This window comes from Ranitomeya variabilis, chromosome 7 (assembly GCF_051348905.1).
Source record: "Ranitomeya variabilis isolate aRanVar5 chromosome 7, aRanVar5.hap1, whole genome shotgun sequence".
NCBI lineage: Eukaryota > Metazoa > Chordata > Amphibia > Anura > Dendrobatidae > Ranitomeya > Ranitomeya variabilis.
In genome coordinates, this window is record NC_135238.1 from 76,383,323 (window position 1) to 76,410,320 (window position 26,998).

At 44.5% G+C, this 26,998-nt stretch overlaps 1 protein-coding gene across 1 annotated transcript in view; it reads left to right on the top strand.

The window, feature by feature from the left end:
* Window positions 1–7,399: 7,399 nt before the first annotated feature.
* C7H16orf89 (chromosome 7 C16orf89 homolog) overlaps window positions 7,400–26,998 on the top strand; it is a 69,393-nt gene continuing 49,794 nt past the window's right edge. Inside the window, exon 1 of the mRNA XM_077273582.1 lies at window positions 7,400–7,617. Coding sequence (XP_077129697.1) covers window positions 7,446–7,617 — 172 coding nt within the window. The 5' untranslated portion in view covers window positions 7,400–7,445. The remainder of the gene's footprint in view (window positions 7,618–26,998) is intronic.

Genomic DNA, 26,998 nt, shown 5'->3' on the forward strand with positions numbered 1-26,998 from the left:
GGTATTCAGACTGCAGTGCTTACAAAGCAGAGGATTGTTATGTAGACTTCATGTCCTTTGTTCCGTCCATTAAATTCATTAACCTGTTCAAGACCAGCCTTTTACCTCTGTTCCTCACCAGGCACGTTTACGTACATGTGGTTTAAAGAGCTGTAACATTTTTTCTCCTTTCTATACTCAAATAATAATCTTTTTTTCATGATACTTGATTTTTATGTTATTTTCATGCTCTTAAACGCCTGTTTTTCAAAATGTTTTAACTATTTTTTTTAATGACCACATAGGACCAATGAAATACATTTTAATTTTTTTAATCTTTTCATCACACTTAATGTCATGTAACAATTATTTTAAAGTTTTTCCTGCTTTTTCTTTATGTACCGTAAGTATTTTTCATTTATTTCACATATTTTGCCCCCCTTAAGGTCATAAAAGACCTTTAAACCTTTCACGACATTTGATGTACCTACAGTATACGTGATGGTCGGGTAGGGGTTACCGAACACTGATGTATAGGTATGCCATAGTGATCGTATGTGGCACAGAAGCTGTGCCAGCACGGTCGCAGCTGGGAGCTTGGCTTATATGATAGACAAGCCCCGACTGTCATAGTCCGGAGCGATGCCCACACTATCCCCGGCTGCTTAACTATCTAGATGCTGCTATTGATATCAATTGCAACATTTAGGAGAGGGCTTCCTCTCCCATCCGAACGGCGTCCCGCAAGGTCATCGCATTGCAACGCATTACATCAGCAATCAGAGTAAAAATTTAAAGTCCCACAGAGAAAGTAAAAAAAAGGAAAAATAAAATTGGAAAAAAAAAATAATAATAATAAAACCAAAAAGAAAAAAATATATTTTATACCCATAAATAGTGATCTTTAGGTAAAAACAAAAATAAATGCGAATAGTACACAAATTTGGTGTAGCCGCATCTGGAATGACCTACAAAACTGTTACACTAGTACACTAGTTAACTCCTTCAGTGAATACCGTAAAAGTGGCAAAAAACTATGCTTTTCATCATACCGCCAAAGAAAAGTGGAATAAAATTCAATCAATAAGTGACATGTAAATAAAAATGGTATCTCTGAAAGCAGTATCTTTTCACACAAATATAGCTACCATACAGCTCCATGAAGGTAAAAATAAAAAAACAATAGCTCTCAGAATAGAGTGACATAAAAACAATTCTTTTTTCTATAAAATAGTTGTTGTTGTGTAAAAGTGCTAAAAGATGAAAAGAATTATATAAATGTTGTGTCGCTATAAGCGTAATGACCTAAAGAATAAAGCTGCCTTATCAATTTTACCACATGGTGAAGAGGATAAAAAAAGACAATTCCTGAATTGCTGGTTTTTGTTCACACTACCTCCCAAAATTTGGAAGAGAAGACTTAAAAAAAAGTTACAGTATGTACCCCAAAATGGTGCCAATAAAAGCATCTAGGAAACTTATAGTTCTCAAAATATGGAGAAACGAAATCTTGTTTTTGCAAAAAAAAAGCGTTATTTAGTGTGTGACAGCAGCCAAACATAGTAAAAACTGATATAAATCTGGTATTACGGTAACTGTACCAACTGAAGAATGAAACTGTCATATCACTTATAACGAACGGTGAGTGGCGTAAAAAATAAATAAAACCAATACTTCACCTGCTGTTGATTTGTTTACTCTGCGAACAAAGATCGCAATAAGGCTCGGCACACATTTATCCTGCGCTCTGCGCTGAGCGCTTACACCGGGGTTGCCATGTAAATCTCTGAAATGGGTGGTTCAGATGGAACCTCAGACAGATGATTCCCATTAATGGGGCAGATGGCGCCACTGTGGATGCCGTCTGGCTGATAATCCGGTGGTATCTGTCTTTTTAAGAGTGCATAAGCGCGGTCAACCACAGTTTTTTTAACTTTTGCAAAGATGGGCACAGCTGAACAGAGGCCATATGGAGTCCAAAGTAACTCTGTTGTCTCATTATAGAAAATGGATCCCTCTGGGTTTCATCCGAATAACATCATTGGGAGATTTAGCTACAAACCCCAATGTATGTGCTCAGCGTAGAGCGCCAGATAAACGTGATCCAAAATGTTATGTAAAATGTTCACAATAAACATTTTAACTCCATCCACAAAAGTAGCAAGCCCTCGCTCAGGTCCGCCATGTGTCAATGGAAATATATGGGGCTTCCAAATTACTGGTAGCACCAAGGCTCTGGAAAAGCACTATAGCTCCTTGCCCCCAAAAGAAATACAGTGAATTTTGCGCTCAAAAATAAAAATTCCCCTCCCTTCTGAGCCTCGGTGTGTTTAAACTACATTTATCATCCACATGTTTGGTATTTCTGTAGCGATGCAAGCAGCTAACTTACGGGTACATGACTCCAGAAGCACAAGCTGGGCATAATGTACTGGTGGTCACTATAAGGTACAGGGTACTACAATGTACTGGGCACTGCAATGTACGAGCACTACAATGGCAGATTTGTAATTTTCACTTAGCAATATCCATTGTTAATCATTTCTGGAAAACACCCATGGAAACAGAATCGTCACTACATTTGTAGATAAATTTCAAGAGGGATGTAATTTCCAACATAGAGTGACTTGAGGGGGGATTCTGCTAGTCTGACATTTAGGGCCCCTGTATATGCAGTCTGCACGCTATTCTAGGAAAATCTGTGCTCCAAGAGTCCTATAGGTCTCCTTCCCTCCTGAATCTATTTGTGTGGCTAAGGGCTGTCCCACACGTCCAGATAATTCCGGTACCGGAATAAATCGGTACCGGAGTTATCTGTGTCCGTGTGCCTGGGAACTCACGTAGGCCATACGTGCGGCACACGTGTGCCGCCCGTATGGCGAGTGGGTACCACACGGAGCGTGTGGTACCCACGCGTGTGGTACCCTGCATCGTGCTGAAGCCGCGATTCATATGTTCCCTGCAGCAGCGTTTGCTGCAGAGAAAATATGAATAATAGTGTTTAAAATAAAGATCTATGTGTCCGCCGCCCCCCCCACCCCCTGTGCGCCCCCCCCCGCTGTTCAGAAAATACTTACCCGCCTCCCTCGCTGCTTCCTGGTCTGGCCGCGGCTTCTAGTGTATGCGGTCACGTGGGGCCGATCATTTACAGTCATGAATATGTGGCTCCACCTCCCATAGGGGCGGAGCCGACTATTCATGATTGTAAATGAGCAGCCCCACGTGACCGCATACAGTAGAAGGCGCGGGGCAGAGAGGAAGGAGTGACAGCCAACGTGGGAGTGGGTGAGTATTTTCTGAACAGCGGGGGGGCGCACAGGGGGTGGGGGGGCGCACAGGGGGTGGGAGGGCGGGGGACACATAGATCTTTATTTTAAACACTATTATTCATATCTTCTATGCAGCAAACGCTGCTGCAGGGAAGATATGAATCCCGGCTTCAGCACCATGTGGGGGGGACAGCGCTTACTGTAGCGCTTTCTCCTGCACGCACACGGACCCCAGACGGAGACCGTCCGTGTGAGGTCCGTGTTTTACACGGACCCATTGACTTTAATGGGTCCGTGTAATACGTGCGCTCCCACGAACACTGACATGTCTCCATGTTTGGCACACGGAGACACGGTCCGCAAAAAATCAATGACATCTGAACAGATGCATTGATTTTTATGGGTCTACGTGTGTCAGTGTCTCCGGTACGTGAGGAAACTCACCTCACGTACCGGAGCCACTGACGTGTGAAACCGGCCTAAGAAGTACTGTACAGCCACATATGGAGTATTGCCACGTTCAGCAGAAATTGTATGACAAATTTTGGTGCTATTTTTATCCATTTCTCCTTGTAAAATTGTAAAATCTGGGGCTAAAACAATTTTTTTTGTGGCAAAAATGTAATTATTTTTTCTTCATTGCCTAATCAAATGGTATAACATTCTGTGACCCACCTGTGGTGTCAATAGAATAACTGCACCCTTAGATGAATTCAATGAAAGGTATAGTTTGTAAAATGGGGTAACTTATTGGGGTTCTGCTATTTTGGCACCTCTTCCAGTGGGTCATGGCATCAGCAAACCATACCAGCAAAATCTGCACTCAGATATCACACTCCTTCCATTCTGAGTTCTGCACTGTGCCTGAAAAGTACTTCCCAAGTAGATGTGGGATATTAGCACACTCAGGGGAAATTGCGCAACAAACTATTTTATAACAAACAAATTTTATGCCATTTATAGTACCCCAGTTCTGTGTCTAAAGCATGCAGCCAGACTTGGCTGGTTATTAGTGATTAGCGAGTGTACTCATTGCTCGGGTTTTCCAGAGCACGCTCGGGTGACCTCCGAGTATTTATGACTGCTCGGAGATTTAGTTTTCATCACAGCAGCTGAATGATTTACAGCTAGTAGCCAGCCTAAGTACATGTGGGGGTTGCCTGGTTGCTAGGGAATCCCCACGTGTAATCAGGCAGGCTAGTAGCTATAAATCATTCAGCTGCCGGGATGAAAACTAGATCTCCAAGCAGTCATAAATACTCGGAGGTCACCTGAGCGTGCTCTGGAAAACCCGAACAACGAGTACACTCGCTCATCACTACTGGTTATCAACAGCATCACTATATTGCTCCTGCAGTGTAACAAGCCCATCTGAGGTGGGCAAATTTTCATGATTATATGCCATTCATAGTACACCAGTTTAGCGTCAAAAGAATACAGCCAGACATTGTTGATTAGCAATGGCATTGCTATATTGCTCCTATATTCTAACAAGTCCATCTGAGGTGGCCAAATTTTCCTGTGATACTAATCCTGCAAAGTTTTCTCAACAGGGATATATCATTCGTAATTCTAAATGGGCAAGGCATGTGGTAAGGGACAGGGAACAGGACATTACGCCTATGAAGAACACAGAGGTCAAAGTAAGGTGCTACTGTGCCTGCTGCGGGAGCCCAAGAAGCAAACATCATGTCGACCTAGCTTCCTGTCCCACTTTATAGGGGGGCGGGGAACACCACTATTGAAGCCATACCAGTGTGAAAAGGTTGTTGGATGGATAGCAGATAATGCTTCTAGTTTCTTTGCCAGCACCACCCTGTCTTCCACACTGTCCACTCTCAGTAGCCGTTATTCTGGGCCACAAAATCCTCACCCTGATCCTCCTTCCTCCCACCATGCCACATGCCAGGAGACATGATCCCATACTTGGACACTCCAAAGAGCTGTTCACATTTCCATTTACAGATTCTGGCTTCTAGCCCTGCCCCGGTTCAAGCGGGACATGAGGAGATCACAAGTAGCAATGCCCAAGAAGGCAAAGGTGGGAAAATACAATTACTGTAGCAAGAGGTGGATGATGATAAAACACAATTGCCAACAAGTGATGTTTTTAAGTCAGCAAGTCAGGAGAACCAGGCTGCGTAAGTGGAAGACAAGGTGGTGGACGATGAAGTCACTGACCCAACCTGGGAAGGTGACAAGCAGAGCGACGATAGCAGCACTCAGTGGGAGGGATTTGCAACATCAGAACAGGCAGGAAGAGGCTGTGGGGTGGTCAGAGGCTCAAGGTGGGCAAATGTTCTCCAGCACCAACACGGGTGAAGTTGAAAGGCCAAGGATTAGGTGATCTCAAGTCTGGTGCTTTATAAAGACAGTCCAGTTAACCCCCAATAGCCATTTGCAACATCTGCCATGCAAACATCAGCAAGGGCAGCACAACTACCAGCCTGACCCACCACCATCATGCTCAGGCACATGACAGCAAAGCACCCGACTAGATGTGCTGAACGCCAGGGTCCAAAATCAGTGTCTGCGGTTTATACCACTGCCTCTTCCCCTGTTCTACGTTCACGCCAATCCCCTGTTCATGACACAGGTGAAGATGCCTCCCGCCTTGCACCTGTAGTTGCACTTTTGCAACCACTGTCAGCAATCATGTCAACGTCCTTGTCCCTGGGCAGTGTTCAGTTGTCCCTACCCCTGTCCTTGGAACACAAGCGTACATCCGCAGCCACTCACTCATAGGCCTCAATACTAAATAACTACATTTCCAGACTGCTTGCCCTAGAAAGGTTGCCGTTTAAGCTTGTGGAGAAAGAAGCTTACCCCCAACCTCATGACAAGCGTTTCCTAGCAGACACACGTTTGTACCTGTCTCCCATGATCTTCAAATTACTCTGATCCCCCCGCTACACTGAAGAGAGTGACAAAGTAAAACATTCCTCCTCAGGAACTCCCGGAGCCCCTCTCCCACTAAAATTACCAAACTGTGGATGGAAACCGTATGCATCAAATAAAGGTCACCCTGTCCACATCACAGGTTTTATATACCTTGTATACTGACAGAAAGCTGCTAATTAGAGAAGGGGGCGTGGTGGGACCACTTGGGAGGAGGAAGCTAGTCTGGCAGTGATAATGTCCTGGTGATAAAATCTTGTGTGGAAACAACAGCACCCAGCCTAATAAGTGACACATCCCTGAAATCATTGTCTCAGCCACTACCTCATACTGTCCTTAGATTACATAGCAAAAACCTGCTAACAGATTCCATTTAACATTGCTGTATATCTGACAAATCACAGGCACAGTGAATTATGTCTCATCTTTTTTTCCTGACATTCAAAGACATTAGCAGAGCTAATAATATATTGTATTTGCAAAGCCAAGGTAAAAGAGTTTTTAGGAAAATCATAAATGCAGATATCTGATACCATTAATTTCTTCACATTTGAACTAAGCATTATATACTGAAAGCCCCTTAGGGTATGTGCACACAACGCCTCTTCCAGGCAGATTCTGCTCCGAAGACCCCTTGAAAAAGAGGTATCAAACTGCTCAAAAGAATGAACATATGCATTTTTATGTAAAAACCGACTGAGCATGTGTTCAGACTTTTCAAGTTAACAGGATGACTCAAAGTCTTTCTGAGCATTTTGCAGGCATTTTTAATCCAAGTTTCATTGTTGAATGGAGTTAAAGAAAAAACAACTGAAAAACAGCAGTAAAAGAAAAAACATCACAAAAATGCTGGAAAAAGTCTAAAAAAAAACACCCCCCAGTGGTCAAAAATGTCCAAAAGGCAGATAGTAAGTCAAAGGGCTAAAAAACGCGATTCAGGGGACCAATAAAGCTGGTGTTTCCTTCTCTTGAAAAACTTGGAGGGTTTGCCTACCTGAAAAAGACATTGTATATATCCTATCGCCTAATGCGCCTGGTCTTTGGTTCACATAGGTGTCCTTAATTATAGGTGATACGTAATATTGATGTTGCAATGATTGCTTAGTGCATGTGGCTGAGCAGGTCCATTGATCCCTGTGCATCTCTAGAATAAAAGGTTAATAAGCCATTAGGGAGATCCCTCCCACAAGCAGAACAGAAGTTTTGCTGCACCCTACATACAGATCCTGATCTGCTGAGGAGCAGAGGCTCGGACCACCACCACCGGAGTAAGCCACTTGAGGGACAGTCCAGGTGACGATGCGGCTGCTACTTTTGCCTATGTCTTTAGTGTTATTCACTCCTTGTGCGACAAATAATGAGGGCGCTGTAAGAAGTGCTCTATCAGCCGTGTGGAAATCTGTACGACTTCTCAGGAATGAATATGAAGAATTCAATCTAGACGGCATGGCAGGCTTCAAGATCTTATTAGGTACAGTATGGACTTTATAGAACTAACTCCACTTAGTTGAAAACTTTTTCTGTAAATATTTGCTTTAGTTTTTTACTTTCCTACAAGAACATTTACGTTTGTAGCTGAGCTGAATGTCTCGCTGTCGTAACTCTGCTACATTGTAGACTGCTGTAGCCTAGTGCGAACTGATAAAGAGACATACAAAATGACCTCTGAATATCATTTAATACAGTGGTGTGAGCAGATCTGGAGCCATTAACTTTAATATAGGATTTATGTTGCATAAAACTGTTTCACCGCAAATTTGTATTTTTTTAAATAAAAACTCATTATCATAAAACAAATTCTTTAATATATTAAACTAGTTGTGCCACTGTTGCAGAAGCCAGTCTGATATCAGGAAGTAAAGGTATTTACGGTAATTACACGTCATCCGCAATCATTCTTCAGAAGGATCAACCATTCATTGTCACCTGTTTCATGTGAATGTTGCATAGGTATTGGTTAAGCCCATTAGTGCAGCTGGCACATGCGGCTGGAACGCGCTCTCCACCATTTATAGTTCACAATCGTGCAGCCATGGGCACCGTGGGTGGGCAGAGCTTCAGCCATGCAGCAGCTGCACCAATGCCACACTGTCTGGCTGTACCTTTAATTTTTTAAGCTAAGGCTGCACATTAGCTCTGATCACACATCAGCAATTCTCATGTAAGTGACACAACCAAAATTCTGTACCATATTTTTTGGACTATAAGCCGCACCTAGGTTTTAGAGCTGGAAAATAGAAATAAAAATTAAAACAAAAATTTGGGAAATTCTGAACTAACATCCCCATCCTGGTATATATGGTCCCCTCACCCCTATGCTGGTATGCATGGCCCCCTCATCCCCATCATGGTATGCATGGCCCCCTCATCCCCATCATGGTATGCATGCCTCCTCATTAGTAATGAGCGAATATACTCGTTGCTTGGGTTTTCCCGAGCATGCACGGGTGATCTCTGAGTATTTGTTAGTGTTCGGAGATTAAGTTTCCATCACCTCAGCTGAATGATTTACAGCTACTAGTCAGGCTGAGTACATGTGGGGGTTGTCTGGTTGCTAGGGAATCCCCACATTTAATCAAGCTGTCTAGTGGCTGTAAATCATTCATCTGCGGCGATGAAAACGAAATCTCCGAGCACTCATATATACTCGGAGATCACCCGAGCGTGCTCGGGAAAACCCGAGCAACGAGTATACTCGCTCATCATTACTCCTCATTCCTATTCTGGTATGCATGGTCCCTCATCTCTATCCTGGTATGCATGGCCCCCTCATCCCTATCCTGGTATGCATGGCCCCTCATCTCTATCCTGGTATGCATGGCCCCCTCATCCCTATCCTGGTATGCCTGGCCCCTCATCCCTATCCTGGTATGCATGGCTCCTCATCCTCATCTTGGTATACATGGCTCCTCATCCCTATCCTGGTATACATGGCCCCTCATCCCCATCCTGGTATGCATGCCTCCCTCATCTCTATCCTGGTATGCATGGCCCTCTCATCCTCATCCTGGAATGCATAGCCCCCTCATCCCTATCCTGGTATGCATGGCCCCCTCATCTCCATCCTGGTATGCATGGCGCCCTCATCCCTATCCTGGTATGCATGGCCCTCTCATCCCTATCCTGGTATGCATGGCCCCCTCCTCTCCATCCTGGTATGCATGGCTCCCTCATCCCTATCCTGGTATGCATAGCCCCCTCATCCCTATCCTGGTATGCATGGCCCCCTCCTCTCCATCCTGGTATGCATGGCGCCCTCATCCCTATCCTGGTATACATGACCCCTCATCCCCATCCTGGTATGCATGGCCCCTCATCCCTATCCTGGTATGCATGGCCCCCTCCTCTCCATCCTGGTATGCATGGCTCCCTCATCCCTACCCTGGTATGCATGGCCCCCTCATCCCTATCCTGGTATGCATGGCCCTCCCATCCATATCCTGGAATGCATGGCCCCCTCATCCCTATCCTGGTATACATGACCCCTCATCCCCATCCTGGTATGCATGGCCCCTCATCCCTATCCTGGTATGCATGGCCCCCTCATCCCTATCCTGGAATGCATGGCCCCCTCATCCCTATCCTGGTATACATGACCCAATCATCCCTATCCTGGTATGCATGGCACCTCATCCCTATCCTGGTATTCATGCCTTCCTTGTCCCTATACTGATATACATGGCCCCTCATCCTCATCCTGGTGTACATGCCTCCTCATCCCTATCCTGGTATACATGGCCCCTCATCCCCATCCTGGTATGCATGGCCCCCTCATCCCTATCCTGGAATGCATGGCCCCCTCATCCCTATCCTGGTATACATGACCCGATCATCCCTATCCTGGTATGCATGGCACCTCATCCCTATCCTGGTATTCATGCCTTCCTTGTCCCTATACTGATATACATGGCCCCTCATCCCCATCCTGGTATGCATGGCTCCCTCATCCCTATCCTGTATGCATGGCCCCTTCATCCCTACCCTGGTATGCATAGCCCCTCCCTATCCTGGAATGCATGGCTCCTTATCCCATCCTGGTATACATGGTGCCCTCATCCCTATCCTGGTATACATGCCTCCTCATCCATATCCAGGTATGCATGGCCCCCTCATCCCTACCCTGGTGTGCATAGCCCCTCCCTATCCTGGCATTCATGACCCCCTCATCCCTATCCTGGAATGCATGGCCCCCTCATCCCTGTCCTGTTATACATGACCCCCTCATCCCTATACTGGCATTCATGACCCCCTCATCCCTATCCTGGAATGCATGGCCCCCTCATCCCTATCCTGGTTTACATGGTGCCCTCATCCCTATCTTGGTATACATGCCTCCTCATCCCTATCCGGGTAGGCATGGCCCCCTCATCTCTATCCTGGTATGCACGGACCCCTCATCTCCATCCTGGAATGCATGACCCTCTCATCCCTATCCTGGAATGCATGGCCCTCTCATCCCTATACTGGCATTCATGACCCCCTCATCGCTATCCTGGTATGCATGGCCCCCTTATCCCTATCCTGCTATTCATGGTGCCCTCATCCCTATCCTGGTATACATGCCTCCTCATCCCTATCCGGGTATGCATTGCTCCTCCCTATCCTATCTTACAGATGTGCCTTTTCTGGGGTGGCTGGGGGCAGATGTTTTTAGCCGGGGGGGGGCAATAACCATGGTACCTCTCTAGGCTATTAATATCTGCCCCCAGTCACTGGCTTTACCACTCTGGCGGAGAAAATTGCCCGGGAGCCCACGCCAGTTTTTTTCGTGATTTAACCCTTTACTTTAACACCTACAGCTCTCAAATTTTGCACACACAAACTACTAACATTACTAGTGAGGAATATGTAAAAATGTAATGGATATGAAATGGTTTAATGTATGTAAACCGTGTCTCATATCCTGTCGGGTTCGGTAAGGAGATAGGAAAAGCCGGCAATTGAATTACCGGCTTTTGTGCTATCCAGCTCTGTATGAAATATAAATATATATATATATATATATATATATATATATATATATATATATATATATATATATATGTGTGTGTGTGTCTCACTGACATATATGTATATATATATATCTCCCTATACTACGTGTAGACATTTATTTTATCTATTCTATTTTGTCAGTGTAATTTTACTGTACACTGCGCTGAATTGCCGGCTTTTATGCTATCTAGCTCTGTATCAAATATAAATATATATATATATGTGTCTCACTGACATATATATATATATATATATATATATATATACAGTATATATATATATATACATACCTATTCTATGTGTAGACAATTATTTTATCTATTCTAACCTGTCAGTGTGATTTTACTGTACACCGCACTGAATTGCCAGCTTTTCTATAGGACACCAGTGCGTGGTCCGTGTGTAATCCTTATTTTTCTCACCCCCATAGACTTTCATTGGCATATTTTTGGAGGAATACGCTGATAATTGCAGCATGCTGCGATTTGTTCAGCTCTTAAAATACTTCCAAGAAATATACGGCAGATGGGAGCTGCCCCATAGAGAAACATTGGCCCGTGTGCAATGCGTTGTTTTTGCGCCTCTCCCTCATCCGTATTCCTCCCTAGTGTGATGCCGGCCTTAGAGAGGTATTCACATTAGTCACGTTAGGACCTATCAGTTTTGAGACCACCTTGTCGTTGGTTGCTGGGCATGCATGAATTGGCCAAATTATGTGCTAAGCGTCTCATTTTTTCCTAGTACCCAGAAACAGTATTGCTATTCATATTTCATATATTTCACATTGACGACATGCTTTGGCACTACAGAGTGCAACTTTATGTGTTTAATGTATATGGAGGTAGCTACTCCTAGCTAGATGGCACCTGTTCACATTAGCTTGGAAGTGCAAGTCAGTCGTTTTGTCATTCTATATTAGCTCTCTGACCGAGCACTCTGCCCTTCAGCATGTGGTGGATTTTAACTGCAGCAGGGTCTTACCTACCCATAAAATCAGACTTGGAAGAGAGGTATTCACATTTACCCAGGAATTCAGACTTCAGTCTTAGAGAGGTATTCACATTAGACACGTTAGGTCTCATCAGTTTTGAGACCACCTTGTCATTGGTTGATGGGCATGCATGAATTGGCCAAATTATGTGCTAAGCATCTCATTTTTTCCTAGTATCCAGAAGCAGTGTTGCTATTCATATTTCATATACAGTATTTCACATTGACATGCTTTAGCACGATAGAGTGCAACTTTATTTGTTTATTGTTTAGTGTCACAGTAAAAATGTAACATTTGGGGCTAAAACCACATTTCAGTGTTAAAAATGTAATTATTTTTTTTCTCTACCCAATAGTGTAAACTTGTATTACACATCTGTGATGGCAATATTCTAAATGCACCCCTAAATCAATTAATTTAGGTGTGTATTTTGTGAATTGGGGGACACTTATGGGGGTATCTGCTGAACTAGCTCCTCAGGAGCTCTGCCAGTGTAGTCACCCGCAAATCATTCAGTAAAATCTACACTCCAGTATGGTGCTCCTTCCCTACTGAGCATTGCAGAGTGACTGAAAAGTAGTTCTCGATTACATATAAAATATTGGCAAACTCAAGAGAAATTGCCTAACAAATGATGTGGTCAATTTTCTTCTATTACCTTTTTGAAAATTAAATATTTGGGGCGTAAACGATATTTTAGTGAAAAAATAATGATTTTTTATTTTCACTTCCCAATGCTATAAACAGCTGTAAATCACCCGTGGGTTTAAAATGCTGTAAACCCTAGATGAATTCCTTGAGGGGTGTAGCTTCCAAAATGTGGTTACTTGTGGAAGGTTTCTGCTGTTTTGGCACCTTAGAGGCTCTCCTAATGTAACATGGAATCTATAGTCTATTTTAGCAAAAACTGCGCTCCAAAAGTCAAATAGCGATCCTTCTGTTCATTTTTTCTTCTAGTTGCATTTATCCACATGATGCGACTGAAAAGTTAAAGGGAATCTGTCACCCAAAAAATTATATATGAGCTAAGGCCACCGGCATCAGGGGCTTATCTATAGCATTCTGTAATGCTGTAGATAAGTCCCTGATGTAACCTGAAAGATAAGAAAAACAGGTTATATTATACTCATCCAGGGGTGGTCCCGCTGCAGTCCAGCGCCTCCCATCTTCATACGATCATGTCCTCTTCTTGTCTTCTTGCCGCGGCTCCTGCGCAGGCGTACTTTGTCAGCCCTTTTGAGGGCAGAGCATAGTACTGCAGTGCGCAGGTGCCGGGAAAGATCAGAGAGGACCAACGCCTGCGCACTGCAGTATTTTGCATCTAAGATGCGCAATTTCTGGGGTGGCTGAGAGATGATGTTTTTAGCCTGGGGGGTGTCAATATCCATGGTCCTTGTCCAGGCTATTAACATCAGCCCGCAGCTGTCTGCCTAGCCTTTGCTGGTTCGATTTTATAAGGGGACCCCATGTGAATTTTTTTTTTCTGGGGTTCTCGATAAACTAGCCAGTAAAGGCTAAACAAACATCTGTGAGCTAATATTAATATCCTGGGAACCTTTATGGCTATTGGCTCATTCCCATAATATTAACATCAGCCCTCAGACACTGGTTTTCCTTCCCTCTGCTGGTTAAGAAAATTACGCGGGAGCCCACACAATTTTTTTTAGGGTATGTTCCCATGGTCAGGAACCCTCAACGCTTTGGACGCAGCACATGTCCGCTCCATCCAAATCACTGCTGGCTTTTGAACACAGATGATTCCACATGTTTTCATTGAACCGTGCAGAATCACCGCTCCCAACACATTGTACGGGAACATTTATCTTGTGCAGACTGAGCGTCTCCGCAAGATATGTTGACATGCTGTGGTCTGGAAAGACTCGCCGCATGTCCGTCTCCACAGGGAAGCCGCGGGTGCCAATGCACGCATAGTGGAGATAGGATTTCTTCAAACCCCATCCACTATGCTGTATCATCTGGCCTCTGCGGAAGTACGCAGCGTCCAACCTTAGCATTTACAGACCGGGGGAACATGCCCTTATAAAGTTTTTGAAAATTAAACAGATATTGCGTTTCACGCAGATTTCGTGTGTGTGTGTCTTTTATTTAACTCTTTATTTACCATTTTATTAATGAGGATATCTGGCTGACACCTGCTCATTACTAAACCTCTGGCTTGTAATTACATATATACAGCTCTGGTAAAAATTAAGAGACCACTGCAAAATGTTTAGTTTGTCTAATTTTTCTCTTCATAGGTATATTTTTTAATAAAATGTAAATTGTTCTTTTATTCTATAAACTTCTGACAACATGTCTCCGAATTTCCAAGCAATAAATTTTGTATTTTTTTTTTCCGAAAAGGAGAAATGGTCAAAATAAAAAAAAAATAACCAGTGCTTTCAGACCTCAAATAATGCAAAGAAAACGGCGTTGGAAGAAAATGCATTCACAAGATGATTTCACTACACTCAAACAAGCAACACATTCAAATCAGCTCTCACCTCTGCTAAACAGTCCTATTTTACATCCCTTGTACAGGTCCTTCTCAAAAAATTAGCATATAGTGTTAAATTTCATTATTTACCATAATGTAATGATTACAATTAAACTTTCATATATTATAGATTCATTATCCACCAACTGAAATTTGTCAGGTCTTTTATTGTTTTAATACTGATGATTTTGGCATACAACTCCTGATAACCCAAAAAACCTGTCTCAATAAATTAGCATATCAAGAAAAGGTTCTCTAAACGACCTATTACCCTAATCTTCTGAATCAACTAATTAACTCTAAACACATGCAAAAGATACCTGAGGCTTTTAAAAACTCCCTGCCTGGTTCATTACTCAAAACCCCCATCATGGGTAAGACTAGCGACCTGACAGATGTCAAGAAGGCCATCATTGACACCCTCAAGCAAGAGGGTAAGACCCAGAAAGAAATTTCTCAACAAATAGGCTGTTCCCAGAGTGCTGTATCAAGGCACCTCAATGGTAAGTCTGTTGGAAGGCAAAAATGTGGCAGAAAACGCTGTACAACGAGAAGAGGTGACCGGACCCTGAGGAAGATTGTGGAGAAGGACCGATTCCAGACCTTGGGGAACCTGAGAAAGCAGTGGACTGAGTCTGGTGTGGAAACATCCAGAGTCACCGTGCACAGGCGTGTGCAGGAAATGGGCTACAGGTGCCGCATTCCCCAGGTAAAGCCACTTTTGAACCATAAACAGCGGCAGAAGCGCCTGACCTGGGCTACAGAGAAGCAGCACTGGACTGTTGCTAAGTGGTCCCAAGTACTTTTTTCTGATGAAAGCAAATTTTGCATGTCATTCGGAAATCAAGGTGCCAGAGTCTGGAGGAAGACTGGGGAGAAGGAAATGCCAAAATGCCTGAAGTCCAGTGTCAAGTACCCACAGTCAGTGATGGTGTGGGGTGCCATGTCAGCTGCTGGTGTTGGTCCACTGTGTTTCATCAAGGGCAGGGTCAATGCAGCTAGCTATCAGGAGATTTTGGAGCACTTCATGCTTCCATCGGCTGAAATGCTTTATGGAGATGAAGATTTCATTTTTCAGCACGACCTGGCACCTGCTCACAGTGCCAAAACCACTGGTAAATGGTTTACTGACCATGGTATTACTGTGCTCAATTGGCCAGCCAACTCTCCTGACCTGAACCCCATAGAGAATCTGTGGGATATTGTGAAGAGAAAGTTGAGAGACGCAAGACCCAACACTCTGGATGAGCTTAAGGCCGCTATTGAAGCATCCTGGGCCTCCATAACATCTCAGCAGTGTCACAGGCTGATTGCCTCCATGCCACGCCGCATTGAAGCAGTCATTTCTGCCAAAGGATTCCCGACCAAGTATTGAGTGCATAACTGAACATTATTATTTGATGTTTTTTTTGTTTGTTATTAAAAAACACTTTTATTTGATTGGACGGGTGAAATATGCTAATTTATTGAGACAGGTTTTTTGGGTTATCAGGAGTTGTATGCCAAAATCATCAGTATTAAAACAATAAAAGACCTGACAAATTTCAGTTGGTGGATAATGAATCTATAATATATGAAAGTTTAATTGTAATCATTACATTATGGTAAATAATGAAATTTAACACTATATGCTAATTTTTTGAGAAGGACCTGTATCTTCCCTATCCCACAACCCCAAACAGTTGTTCAACACCTTAACTCCCTCCTCCGCCCACCACTTCCCCCTTCGACTTCCCTAAACTCTGCCGAGGACTTTGCCATGCACTTAAAAAATAAGATAGACCAAACAAGGCAAGTCTTTTCTGTCCGACCACCACAACCCCTTTGTACACCAGACCAATGCCCTAACCCCATAACTTCCTTCTCCAAAATCACTGAAGGAAAGCTTGCTCATCTTCTCTCCAAATCACACCTCACCACTTGTGCACTTGACACCATCCCATCACCTCCCCAACCTCTCCACTACACTAAGGCTGGTTTCACACTTGCGTTTTGATCTGCAGCGTTTTAAACGCATCTGCAAGTGCATGAAAAACGCATGTAAACGTGTACAAACGCAGCGTTTTTTAGACGCATGCGTTTTTGCATGCTGTAAAAAAACGCGGCGTTTTGCCGCGTTTACATGCGTTTTTGTTCCTGCGTTTGCGTTTTTGAAACGCATGCTGAGAAGTGTGTGACAGCTGCCAATCATCAAAATCAACAAGAAAACCCACTATAAATAGAAATATCTAGGGTTAGGGTTAGGATCCCTAGGGTTAGGGGTAGGGTTAGGGTTAACCCTAACCCTACCCCTAACCCTAGGGATCCTAAACTTAACCCTACCCCTAACCCTAGGGATCCTAACCCTACCCCTACCCCTAACCCTAGGGATCCTAACCCTAAACCTACCCCTACCCTAGGGAACCTAACCCTACCCCTAACCCTAGGGATCCTGTTATGGTTTCCAATGGCAAGGAAACATCAGAAGCATAGAATAAACGGACAAGCTCTCGGGTGATGGAAACTAGAGCTGACCGCGATGCTAAACCTACACACCACACTAGAAGTAGCCAGGGGGCATTCCTGCGTTGTCTCTAGATGCCGCGCGCCAGCCGGAGAACTAACTACCCCTGGTAGAAGAAAACACAGTCCTGGCTTGCCTCCAGAGAATGTCCCCACAGGAGATAGCAGCCCCCCACATATAATAACGGTGAGAGCAGATGAAAAGACACACGTAGTATGAAAGCAGATTTAGCACAGAGAGGCCCGCTAACTAAATAGCAGAAAGATACAACAGAGGACTTCGCGGTCAGCTGCAAAACCCTTCAAAACACCATCCTGAAATTACCTTAACTCATGTGACAACTCATGACACCGGAGTGGTAATTTCAGCCCAACAAGAGCTTCCAGCTGCAGAGATTCACATAAGTGCAAACTGGACAAAACATACAAAAATAGACTTAAGGACTAAAGTGTCCAACTTAGCTGAGCAGAAAACTGGGAGCAGGAACATGCAACAGAATCACTCTGGATACATTGATGGCCAGCATTAGAATGACTGAGGAGCAAGGTTAAATAGGATACTCCCACATCCTGATAGGAACAGGTGAACTGAGAAGGCAAAGCTTGCAGGACACCAGTACCACAAGAGACCACCGGGGGAGCCCACGAACCGAATCACAACAGTACCCCCCCCTTAAGGAGGGGGCACCGAACCCTCACAAGAACCACCAGGGCGATCTGGATGAGCCCTATGAAAGGCACGGACCAAATCAGAAGCATGAACATCAGAAGCTGTAACCCAAGAATTATCCTCTTGACCATAGCCCTTCCATTTCACCAGATATTGAAGTCTCCGTCTGGAAACACGGGAGTCCAAGATTTTCTCCACCACGTACTCCAATTCACCCTCAACCAGCACAGGAGCAGGAGGCTCAACAGAAGGCACAAGTGGTACCTCATACCTCCGCAATAATGACCGATGGAAGACATTATGGATAGCAAAGGATGCTGGGAGGTCCAAACGAAAAGACACAGGGTTAAGAATTTCCAAAATCTTATAAGGACCGATGAACCGAGGCTTAAACTTAGGAGAAGAGACCCTCATAGGGACAAAACGGGAGGACAACCACACCAAGTCCCCAACACGAAGACGAGGACCAACACGACGATGGCGATTAGCAAAACGTTGAGTCCTCTCCTGGGACAACTCCAAATTGTCCACCACCTGCCCCCAAATACGATGCAACCTATCCACCATGGTATCCACTCCAGGACAATCCGAAGACTCCACCTGACCAGATGAAAAACGAGGATGGAACCCTGAATTGCAAAAGAAAGGGGAGACCAAAGTGGCAGAACTGGCCCGATTATTAAGGGCAAACTCAGCCAACGGCAAAAAGGAGACCCAGTCATCCTGATCAGCAGACACGAAACACCTCAAATAAGTCTCCAAGGTCTGATTAGTACGTTCCGTCTGGCCATTTGTCTGGGGATGAAATGCAGACGAAAAAGACAAATCAATGCCCATCCTGGCACAAAACGCCCGCCAAAATCTGGACACAAACTGGGATCCCCTGTCGGAAACGATATTCTCCGGAATACCATGCAGCCGAACCACATTCTGAAAAAACAGGGGCACCAACTCAGATGAGGAAGGCAGCTTGGGCAAGGGCACCAAATGAACCATCTTAGAAAAGCGGTCACACACCACCCAAATGACGGACATCTTCTGAGAAACAGGGAGATCAGAAATAAAATCCATAGAGATGTGTGTCCAAGGCCTCTTAGGAACAGGCAAGGGCAACAACAACCCACTAGCCCGAGAACAACAAGGCTTGGCCCGAGCACAAACATCGCAAGACTGCACAAAAGTACGCACGTCCCGAGACAGGGAAGGCCACCAGAAGGACCTAGCCACCAAATCTCTGGTACCAAAAATTCCCGGATGACCTGCCAACGCAGAAGAATGAACCTCCGAGATGACTCTATTGGTCCACTCATCCGGCACAAACAATCTACCAGGCGGACAACGATCAGGCCGATCCGCCTGAAACTCTTGTAAAGCACGTCGCAGGTCTGGGAAGACAGCAGACAATATCACCCCATCCTTAAGTATACCCGTAGGTTTAGAATCACCAGGGGAATCAGGTTCAAAACTCCTAGAAAGGGCATCCGCCTTCACATTCTTAGTACCTGGCAGATACGAAACCACAAAATTAAACCGGGAGAAAAACAACGACCAGCGCGCCTGTCTAGGATTCAGACGTCTGGCCGACTCAAGATAAATCAAATTTTTGTGATCAGTCAAGACCACCACCTGATGTTTAGCACCCTCAAGCCAATGACGCCACTCCTCGAATGCCCACTTCATCGCCAAAAGCTCCCGATTACCGACGTCATAATTTCGCTCGGCGGGCGAAAATTTTCGAGAAAAGAACTCACAAGGTCTCATCACTGAACAATCTGAACTTTTCTGCGACAAAACCGCCCCCGCTCCGATCTCGGAAGCATCAACTTCCACCTGAAAAGGAAGAGAAACATCAGGCTGGCACAACACCGGAGCAGAAGAAAAACGGCGCTTAAGCTCCCGAAAGGCCTCCACAGCAGCAGGAGACCAATCTGCAACATCAGCACCCTTTTTAGTCAAATCAGTCAAAGGCCTGACAACGCTAGAAAAACCAGTTATGAATCGACGATAAAAGTTAGCAAAGCCCAAAAATTTCTGAAGGCCCTTAAGAAAAGTCGGTTGCGTCCAGTCACAAATAGCCCGAACCTTCACAGGATCCATCTCAATAGAAGAGGGGGAAAAAATGTACCCCAAAAAAGAAATCTTCTGAACCCCAAAAACACACTTTGAACCTTTAACAAACAGAGAATTGGTCCGCAAAACCTGAAAAACCCTCCTAACTTGTTGAACATGAGATTCCCAGTCATCCAAAAAAATCAAGATATCGTCCAAATACACAATCATAAATTTATCCAGATATTCACGGAAAATATTGTGCATAAAAGACTGAAAGACCGAAGGGGCATTTGACAGACCAAAAGGCATCACCAAATACTCAAAATGGCCCTCGGGCGTATTAAATGCGGTTTTCCACTCATCCCCCTGCTTAATTCGCACCAAATTATACGCACCGCGAAGATCAATCTTAGAGAACCACTTCGCCCCCTCAATGCGAGCAAATAAATCTGTCAGCAATGGCAAAGGATACTGATACTTGACTGTGATCTTATTCAAGAGTCTATAATCAATACAAGGTCTCAAAGAACCATCGCTTTTAGCTACGAAAAAGAACCCCGCTCCAAGAGGAGACGAAGAAGGACGAATATGTCCCTTTTCCAAGGACTCCCTAATATACTCTCGCATGGCAGCATGTTCAGGTACAGACAGATTGAATAGACGACCCTTAGGAAATTTACTGCCAGGGATCAAATCTATGGCGCAATCGCAATCTCTGTGAGGAGGAAGAGAATTAAGAGTAGATTCCTCAAAAACCTCACGATAATCAGACAAAAACTCAGGAATTTCAGAGGGAATAGATGAAGCAATGGAGACCAAAGATGTGTCCCCATGATTTCCCTGACATCCCCAGCTTAGTACAGACATTGTTTTCCAGTCAAGGACTGGGTTATGAGTTTGCAACCATGGCAATCCCAGCACCAACACATCATGTAGATTATACAGTACAAGGAAGCGAATCACCTCTTGATGGTCTGGAGTCATACGCATAGTCACTTGTGTCCAGTATTGTGGTTTATTACTAGCCAATGGTGTAGAATCAATACCCTTTAAAGGTATAGGAACTTCCAGAGGCTCTAGATCAAACCCACAACGCCTGGCAAAGGACCAATCCATAAGACTCAAAGCGGCGCCAGAATCCACATACGCATCCGCAACAATAGAAGATAACGAACAAATTAGAGTTACAGACAAAATAAACTTGGACTGCAAAGTGCCAATAGCAGAGGATTTATCAACTTTCTTTGTTCGTTTAGAGCATGCTGATATAACATGAGTAGAATTTCCACAATAGAAGCACAAATGATTTTTGCGCCTATAAATCTGTCGTTCGCTTCTGGACAGAAAGCTATCACATTGCATACTCTGTGGTGCCTCTTCAGAAGACACCGCCAACTGGTGCACAGGTTTGCGTTCCCGTAAACGCCGATCAATCTGAATTGCCATTGTCATGGACTCATTCAGACCAGTAGGCGCAGGAAACCCCACCATGACGTCTTTTACAGCATCAGAGAGACCTTCTCTGAAAATTGCCGCCAGAGCGCACTCATTCCACTGAGTAAGCACAGACCATTTTCGAAATTTTTGGCAATATATTTCGGCTTCATCTTGCCCCTGAGAGAGGGCTATTAGGGCTTTCTCAGCCTGAATCTCCAAATTTGGTTCCTCATAAAGCAACCCCAAAGCCAGAAAAAACGCATCCACATTGAGCAACGCAGGATCCCCTGGTGCCAATGAAAATGCCCAATTTTGGGGGTCACCCCGCAGTAAAGAAATAACAATTTTTACTTGCTGGGCAGGATCTCCAGCAGAATGAGATCTCAGCGAAAGAAACAATTTACAATTGTATTTAAAATTTAGAAAACAAGATCGATCTCCAGAAAAAAACTCCGGTATAGGAATTTTAGGTTCAGACCGAGGAGCATGTAACAAAAAATCTTGTATATTCTGAACTTTAGAGGCAAGATTATTCAAATTGGTAGCCAGACTCTGGGGATCCATATTTCAACAGATAAAGTCTGAGCCATTCAGGGGTTAAGAGGAGAGGAAAACAGGGGACTGCAATTAGAGCTGGAGTGCAACTTCAGAGGAAGGAAAAAAAAAAAAAAAAAAAAAGGTTTCACACAGTTCCTTTTCTCTCCTGCTTCAGCCTATAGATTAAACATTTGGGCTGGCCATACTGTTATGGTTTCCAATGGCAAGGAAACATCAGAAGCATAGAATAAACGGACAAGCTCTCGGGTGATGGAAACTAGAGCTGACCGCTATGCTAAACCTACACACCACACTAGAAGTAGCCAGGGGGCATTCCTGCGTTGTCTCTAGATGCCGCGCGCCAGCCGGAGAACTAACTACCCCTGGTAGAAGAAAACACAGTCCTGGCTTGCCTCCAGAGAATGTCCCCACAGGAGATAGCAGCCCCCCACATATAATAACGGTGAGAGCAGATGAAAAGACACACGTAGTATGAAAGCAGATTTAGCACAGAGAGGCCCGCTAACTAAATAGCAGAAAGATACAACAGAGGACTTCGCGGTCAGCTGCAAAACCCTTCAAAACACCATCCTGAAATTACCTTAACTCATGTGACAACTCATGACACCGGAGTGGTAATTTCAGCCCAACAAGCGCTTCCAGCTGCAGAGATTCACATAAGTGCAAACTGGACAAAACATACAAAAATAGACTTAAGGACTAAAGTGTCCAACTTAGCTGAGCAGAAAACTGGGAGCAGGAACATGCAACAGAATCACTCTGGATACATTGATGGCCAGCATTAGAATGACTGAGGAGCAAGGTTAAATAGGATACTCCCACATCCTGATAGGAACAGGTGAACTGAGAAGGCAAAGCTTGCAGGACACCAGTACCACAAGAGACCACCGGGGGAGCCCACGAACCGAATCACAACAGGATCCTAACCCTAACCTTACCCCTAACCCTAGGGATCCTAACCCTACCCCTAACCCTACCCCTAACCCTAGGGATCCTAACCCTACCCCTAACCCTAGGGATCCTACCCCTACCCCTAACCCTAGGGATCCTAACCCTACCCCTAACCCTACCCCTAACCCTAGGGATCCTAACCCTACCCCTAACCCTACCCCTAGGGATCCTAACCCTACCCCTAACCCTAGGGATCCTAACCCTACCCCTAACCCTAGGGATCCTAACCCTACCCCTAACCCTAGGGATCCTAACCCTAGCTATTTCTATTTATAGTGGGTTAGGGGTAGGGTTAGGGTTAGGATCCCTAGGGGTAGGGTTAGGGTTAGGGTTTGGATCCCTTTATCACCTTGATGGTGGGGGGTGGCTTAGCAGTGTGTATTCTTGTTTTTTTCTATAAAAACGCATGCGTTTTAAACGAAAACTAACGCATGTGCTTAAACGCATGCGTTTACATAGACAGCAATACGTTTTTTTGCCGCAAAAAAACGCCTCTAGAAATTACTACATGTTGCATTTCTGCAACACAACGCATGCAGCAAAAAAACGCATACGTCGTTAAAACGCGGCCAAACGCGAACAAAAAAAACGCATGCGTTTTTAATGTTAAACATAGGAAAAAAAACGCATGCGTTTTTTTCTGTACAAATGCTGCAGATCAAAACGCAAGTGTGAAACCAGCCTAATCCCATCCCTAACCAATCTCTTCAATCTATCACTAACTTCTGGTACTTTCCCCTCTGCTTTCAAACATGCAACAATCACACCAATCCTCAAAAAGCCATCCCTTGACCCAAGCAAAATGTCCAACTACCGCACAATATCTTTGCTCCCATTTGCTTCCAAACTACTTGAGCAGCACGTCCATGCTGAACTTTCCTCTCACCTTGCATCTAGCTCTATCTTTGACAACCTACAATCTGGCTTCCGTCCCCACCATTCCACTGAGAATGCCCTGACCAAACTTACTAATGACTTACAGCCAAATCTAACAGACAATTCTCTATACTCCTTCTTCTAGACCTGTCCTCTGCCTTTGACACAGTTGACCACTGCCTCCTACTACAGATCCTCTCTTCCTTTGGTGTCAAAGACCTCGCCCTATCCTGGATCTCCTCATACCTTACCAGCCGCACATTTAACGTTTCCTACTCCCATACTACCTCTTCATCTCGCCCCCTATCAAGGCTCTGTCCCAGGACCCCTTCTCTTCTCAATCTACACCCTTGGCCTGGGACAACTCATAAAGTCCTATGGCTTCCAGTACCATCTATATGCCGATACCGATCCCAGAGTGTCTATCAGCCATATCCTTCTTTTTCTCCTCTCGCTTCCTCAAAATCAATGTGGACAAATCTGAACTAATTATCTTTCCTCCATCTCGCAAACCTTTCCTACCTGATCTATCTATCTATCTATCTATCTATCTATCTATCTATCTATCTATCTATCTATCTATCACAATAAATGAATTCATACTTTCCCCTATCCCTGTAATCTGCTGCCTCAGAGTAACCCTTGACTTTGCACTGTCCTTTAAACCGCACATCCAAGCTCTCGCCACCTCCTGTCCCCTCCAGCTCAAAAATATTTCCAGAATCCGTACTTTCCTCAACCCTCACTCTACCAAAATGCTTGTGCATGCCCTAATCATCTCCCGCCTCAACTACTGCAACATCCCCCTCTTTGGCCTACCTTCTAACACTCTCGCACCCCTCCAGTCCATCCTTAACTCTGCTGCCCGACTAATTAATCTCTCTCCTCGCTACACTCCTGCTTCCCCTTTTTGCAAATCCCTTCACTGGCTCCCAGTTTCCCAGCTCATCCACTTTAAACTACTAACACTGACCTACAAAGCCATCCATAACCTTTCTCCTCCATATATTTCCAAACTAATCTCTCAATATCTTCCCTCACGTAATCTCTGGTCCTCCCAAGACCTCCTTCTCTCCTCCACACTTATTCACTCCTCACACAGTCGCCTCCAAGACTTCTCCTGAATATCCCCCATCATCTGGAATTCTGTGCCCCAACACGTCCAGTTATCCACCACATTTGGAGCCTTCAAACGGAACCTGAAAACCCACCTCTTCAAAGAAGCTTACAGCCTGTAATGACCACACGGCCACTTCAACACCATCGGAGCTAATGCAACGCCTGACCTACTGTCTCCTTCCCCATAATCCTGCTGTAGCATGTAAGCCCGCAAGGGCAGGGTCCTCTTCCTTATGTATCAGTCTGTCATTGTTAGTTTTGTTCACTGTAAGTGATATTTGTATTTTGGTGTAACCACGCCTAATGTACATCACCATGGAATTAATGGTGCTATATAAATAATAAAAATAAAAGCAAGTTCATAATAATTTAAAAACAGCAATACTAATGTTTTAACTCAGGAAGAGTTCAGAAATCAATACTGTATGTGGAATAACCATGATTTTTAATCACAGCTTTCATGCGTCCTGGCATGCTTTCCACCAGTCTTTCACACTGCTTCTGGGTGACCTTATGCCACTCCTGGTACAAAAATGTAAGCTGCTCTTTTTTGTTTGATGGCTTGTGACTATCCATCTTCCTCTTGATTACATTCCAGAGCTTTTCAATGGGGTTCAGGTCTGGAGATTGGGCTGGCCATGACAAGGATTTGATGTGGTGGTCCTTCATCCACACCTTGATTGACCTACCTGTGTGGCATGGCACATTGTCCTGCTGGAAAAAAACAGTCCTCAGAGTTGGTTTTACAAAACCAATTTTTTTAGGGACCACATCCCATTTGAAGTGACTTTGAGGGCACCATGTGACAGAAAATAACCAAAAGTCACACCATTTTGAAAACTGCACCTTAAAAAGTGCTCTAAACCACAGTAAAAAGTGTATTAACTTTTTCACCCATAAATATTGCTTTAGCCCCAAATTTTGTTTGTTTTTCTGTAGAAAATGGACTGTACAATTTGTTGTTCAGTTTCTCCTGAGTACACCGATACCCAATATGTGATGGAAAATAACTGTTTTTGCACATGGCAGGACTCAGAAGGGAAGGAGCACCGTTCGACTTTTGGAGCACAAAATTGTCTGGAATAGATAGCGGATGCAATGTTGCATTTGCAAAGCAGCTGATGTGCCTATGCAATGATAACTCCCCACAAGTGACCCCATGTTGGGAACTACACCTCTCAAGGAGCTTATCTAATGGTGTGGTGAGCATCTTGAACCCCAGGTGCTTCACAGAAACTTTTAATGTTGGATGGTAAAAATTAAAAAACACGTTATTTTCCACAAAATGTTGGGTTCAGCCCCAAGTTTTTAATTTTCACGAAGGCAAGAGGAAAAAATGGACATTAAGATTTGTTGTGCAATTTCTCCTGAGTACACCGATACCCATATGTGGTGGAAAACTACTCTTTGGGTGAACGGCAGGGCTTGAAAGGGAAGGAGCACGATTTGACTTTTGGAGTGCAAAATTGTCTAGAATAGATAGCTAACGCCATGTCACATTTGCAGAGCTCCTAATGTGATGTGTCTAAAGGTACCGTCACATTAAGCGTCGCTGCAGCGATACAGACAACGATGCCGATCGCTGCAGCGTCACTGTTTCGTCGTGTGGTCGCTGGAGAGCTATCACACAGACAGCTCTCCAGCGACCAACGATGCCGAAGTCCCCGGGTAACCAGGGTAAACATCGGGTTACTAAGCGCAGGGCCGCGCTTAGTAACCCGATGTTTACCCTGGTTACCAGTGTAAATGTAAAAAAAAAAAAAAAAAAAAACACTACATACTTACATTCCGGTGTCTGTCGCGTCTCCCGGCGTCCGCTTCCCTGCACTGTGTGAGCGCCGGCCCTAAAGCAGAGCGGTGACGTCACCGCTGTGCTTTGCTTTACGGCCAGCACTGACACACTCAGTGCAGGAAGCTCTGAGCAGCAGCGCGGACGCCGGGGGACGTGACAGACATCAGAAGGTGAGTATGTAGTGTTTTTTTTTTTTACTTTTACAATGGTAACCAGGGTAAATATCGGGTTACTAAGCGTGGCCCTGCGCTTAGTAACCCGATATTTACCCTGGTTACCATTGTAAAACATCGCTGGCATCGTTGCTTTTGCTGTCAAACACAACGATACACGCCGATCTGACGACCAAATAAAGTTCTGGACTTTCAGCAACGACCAGCGATATCACAGCAGGATCCAGATCGCTGCTGCGTGT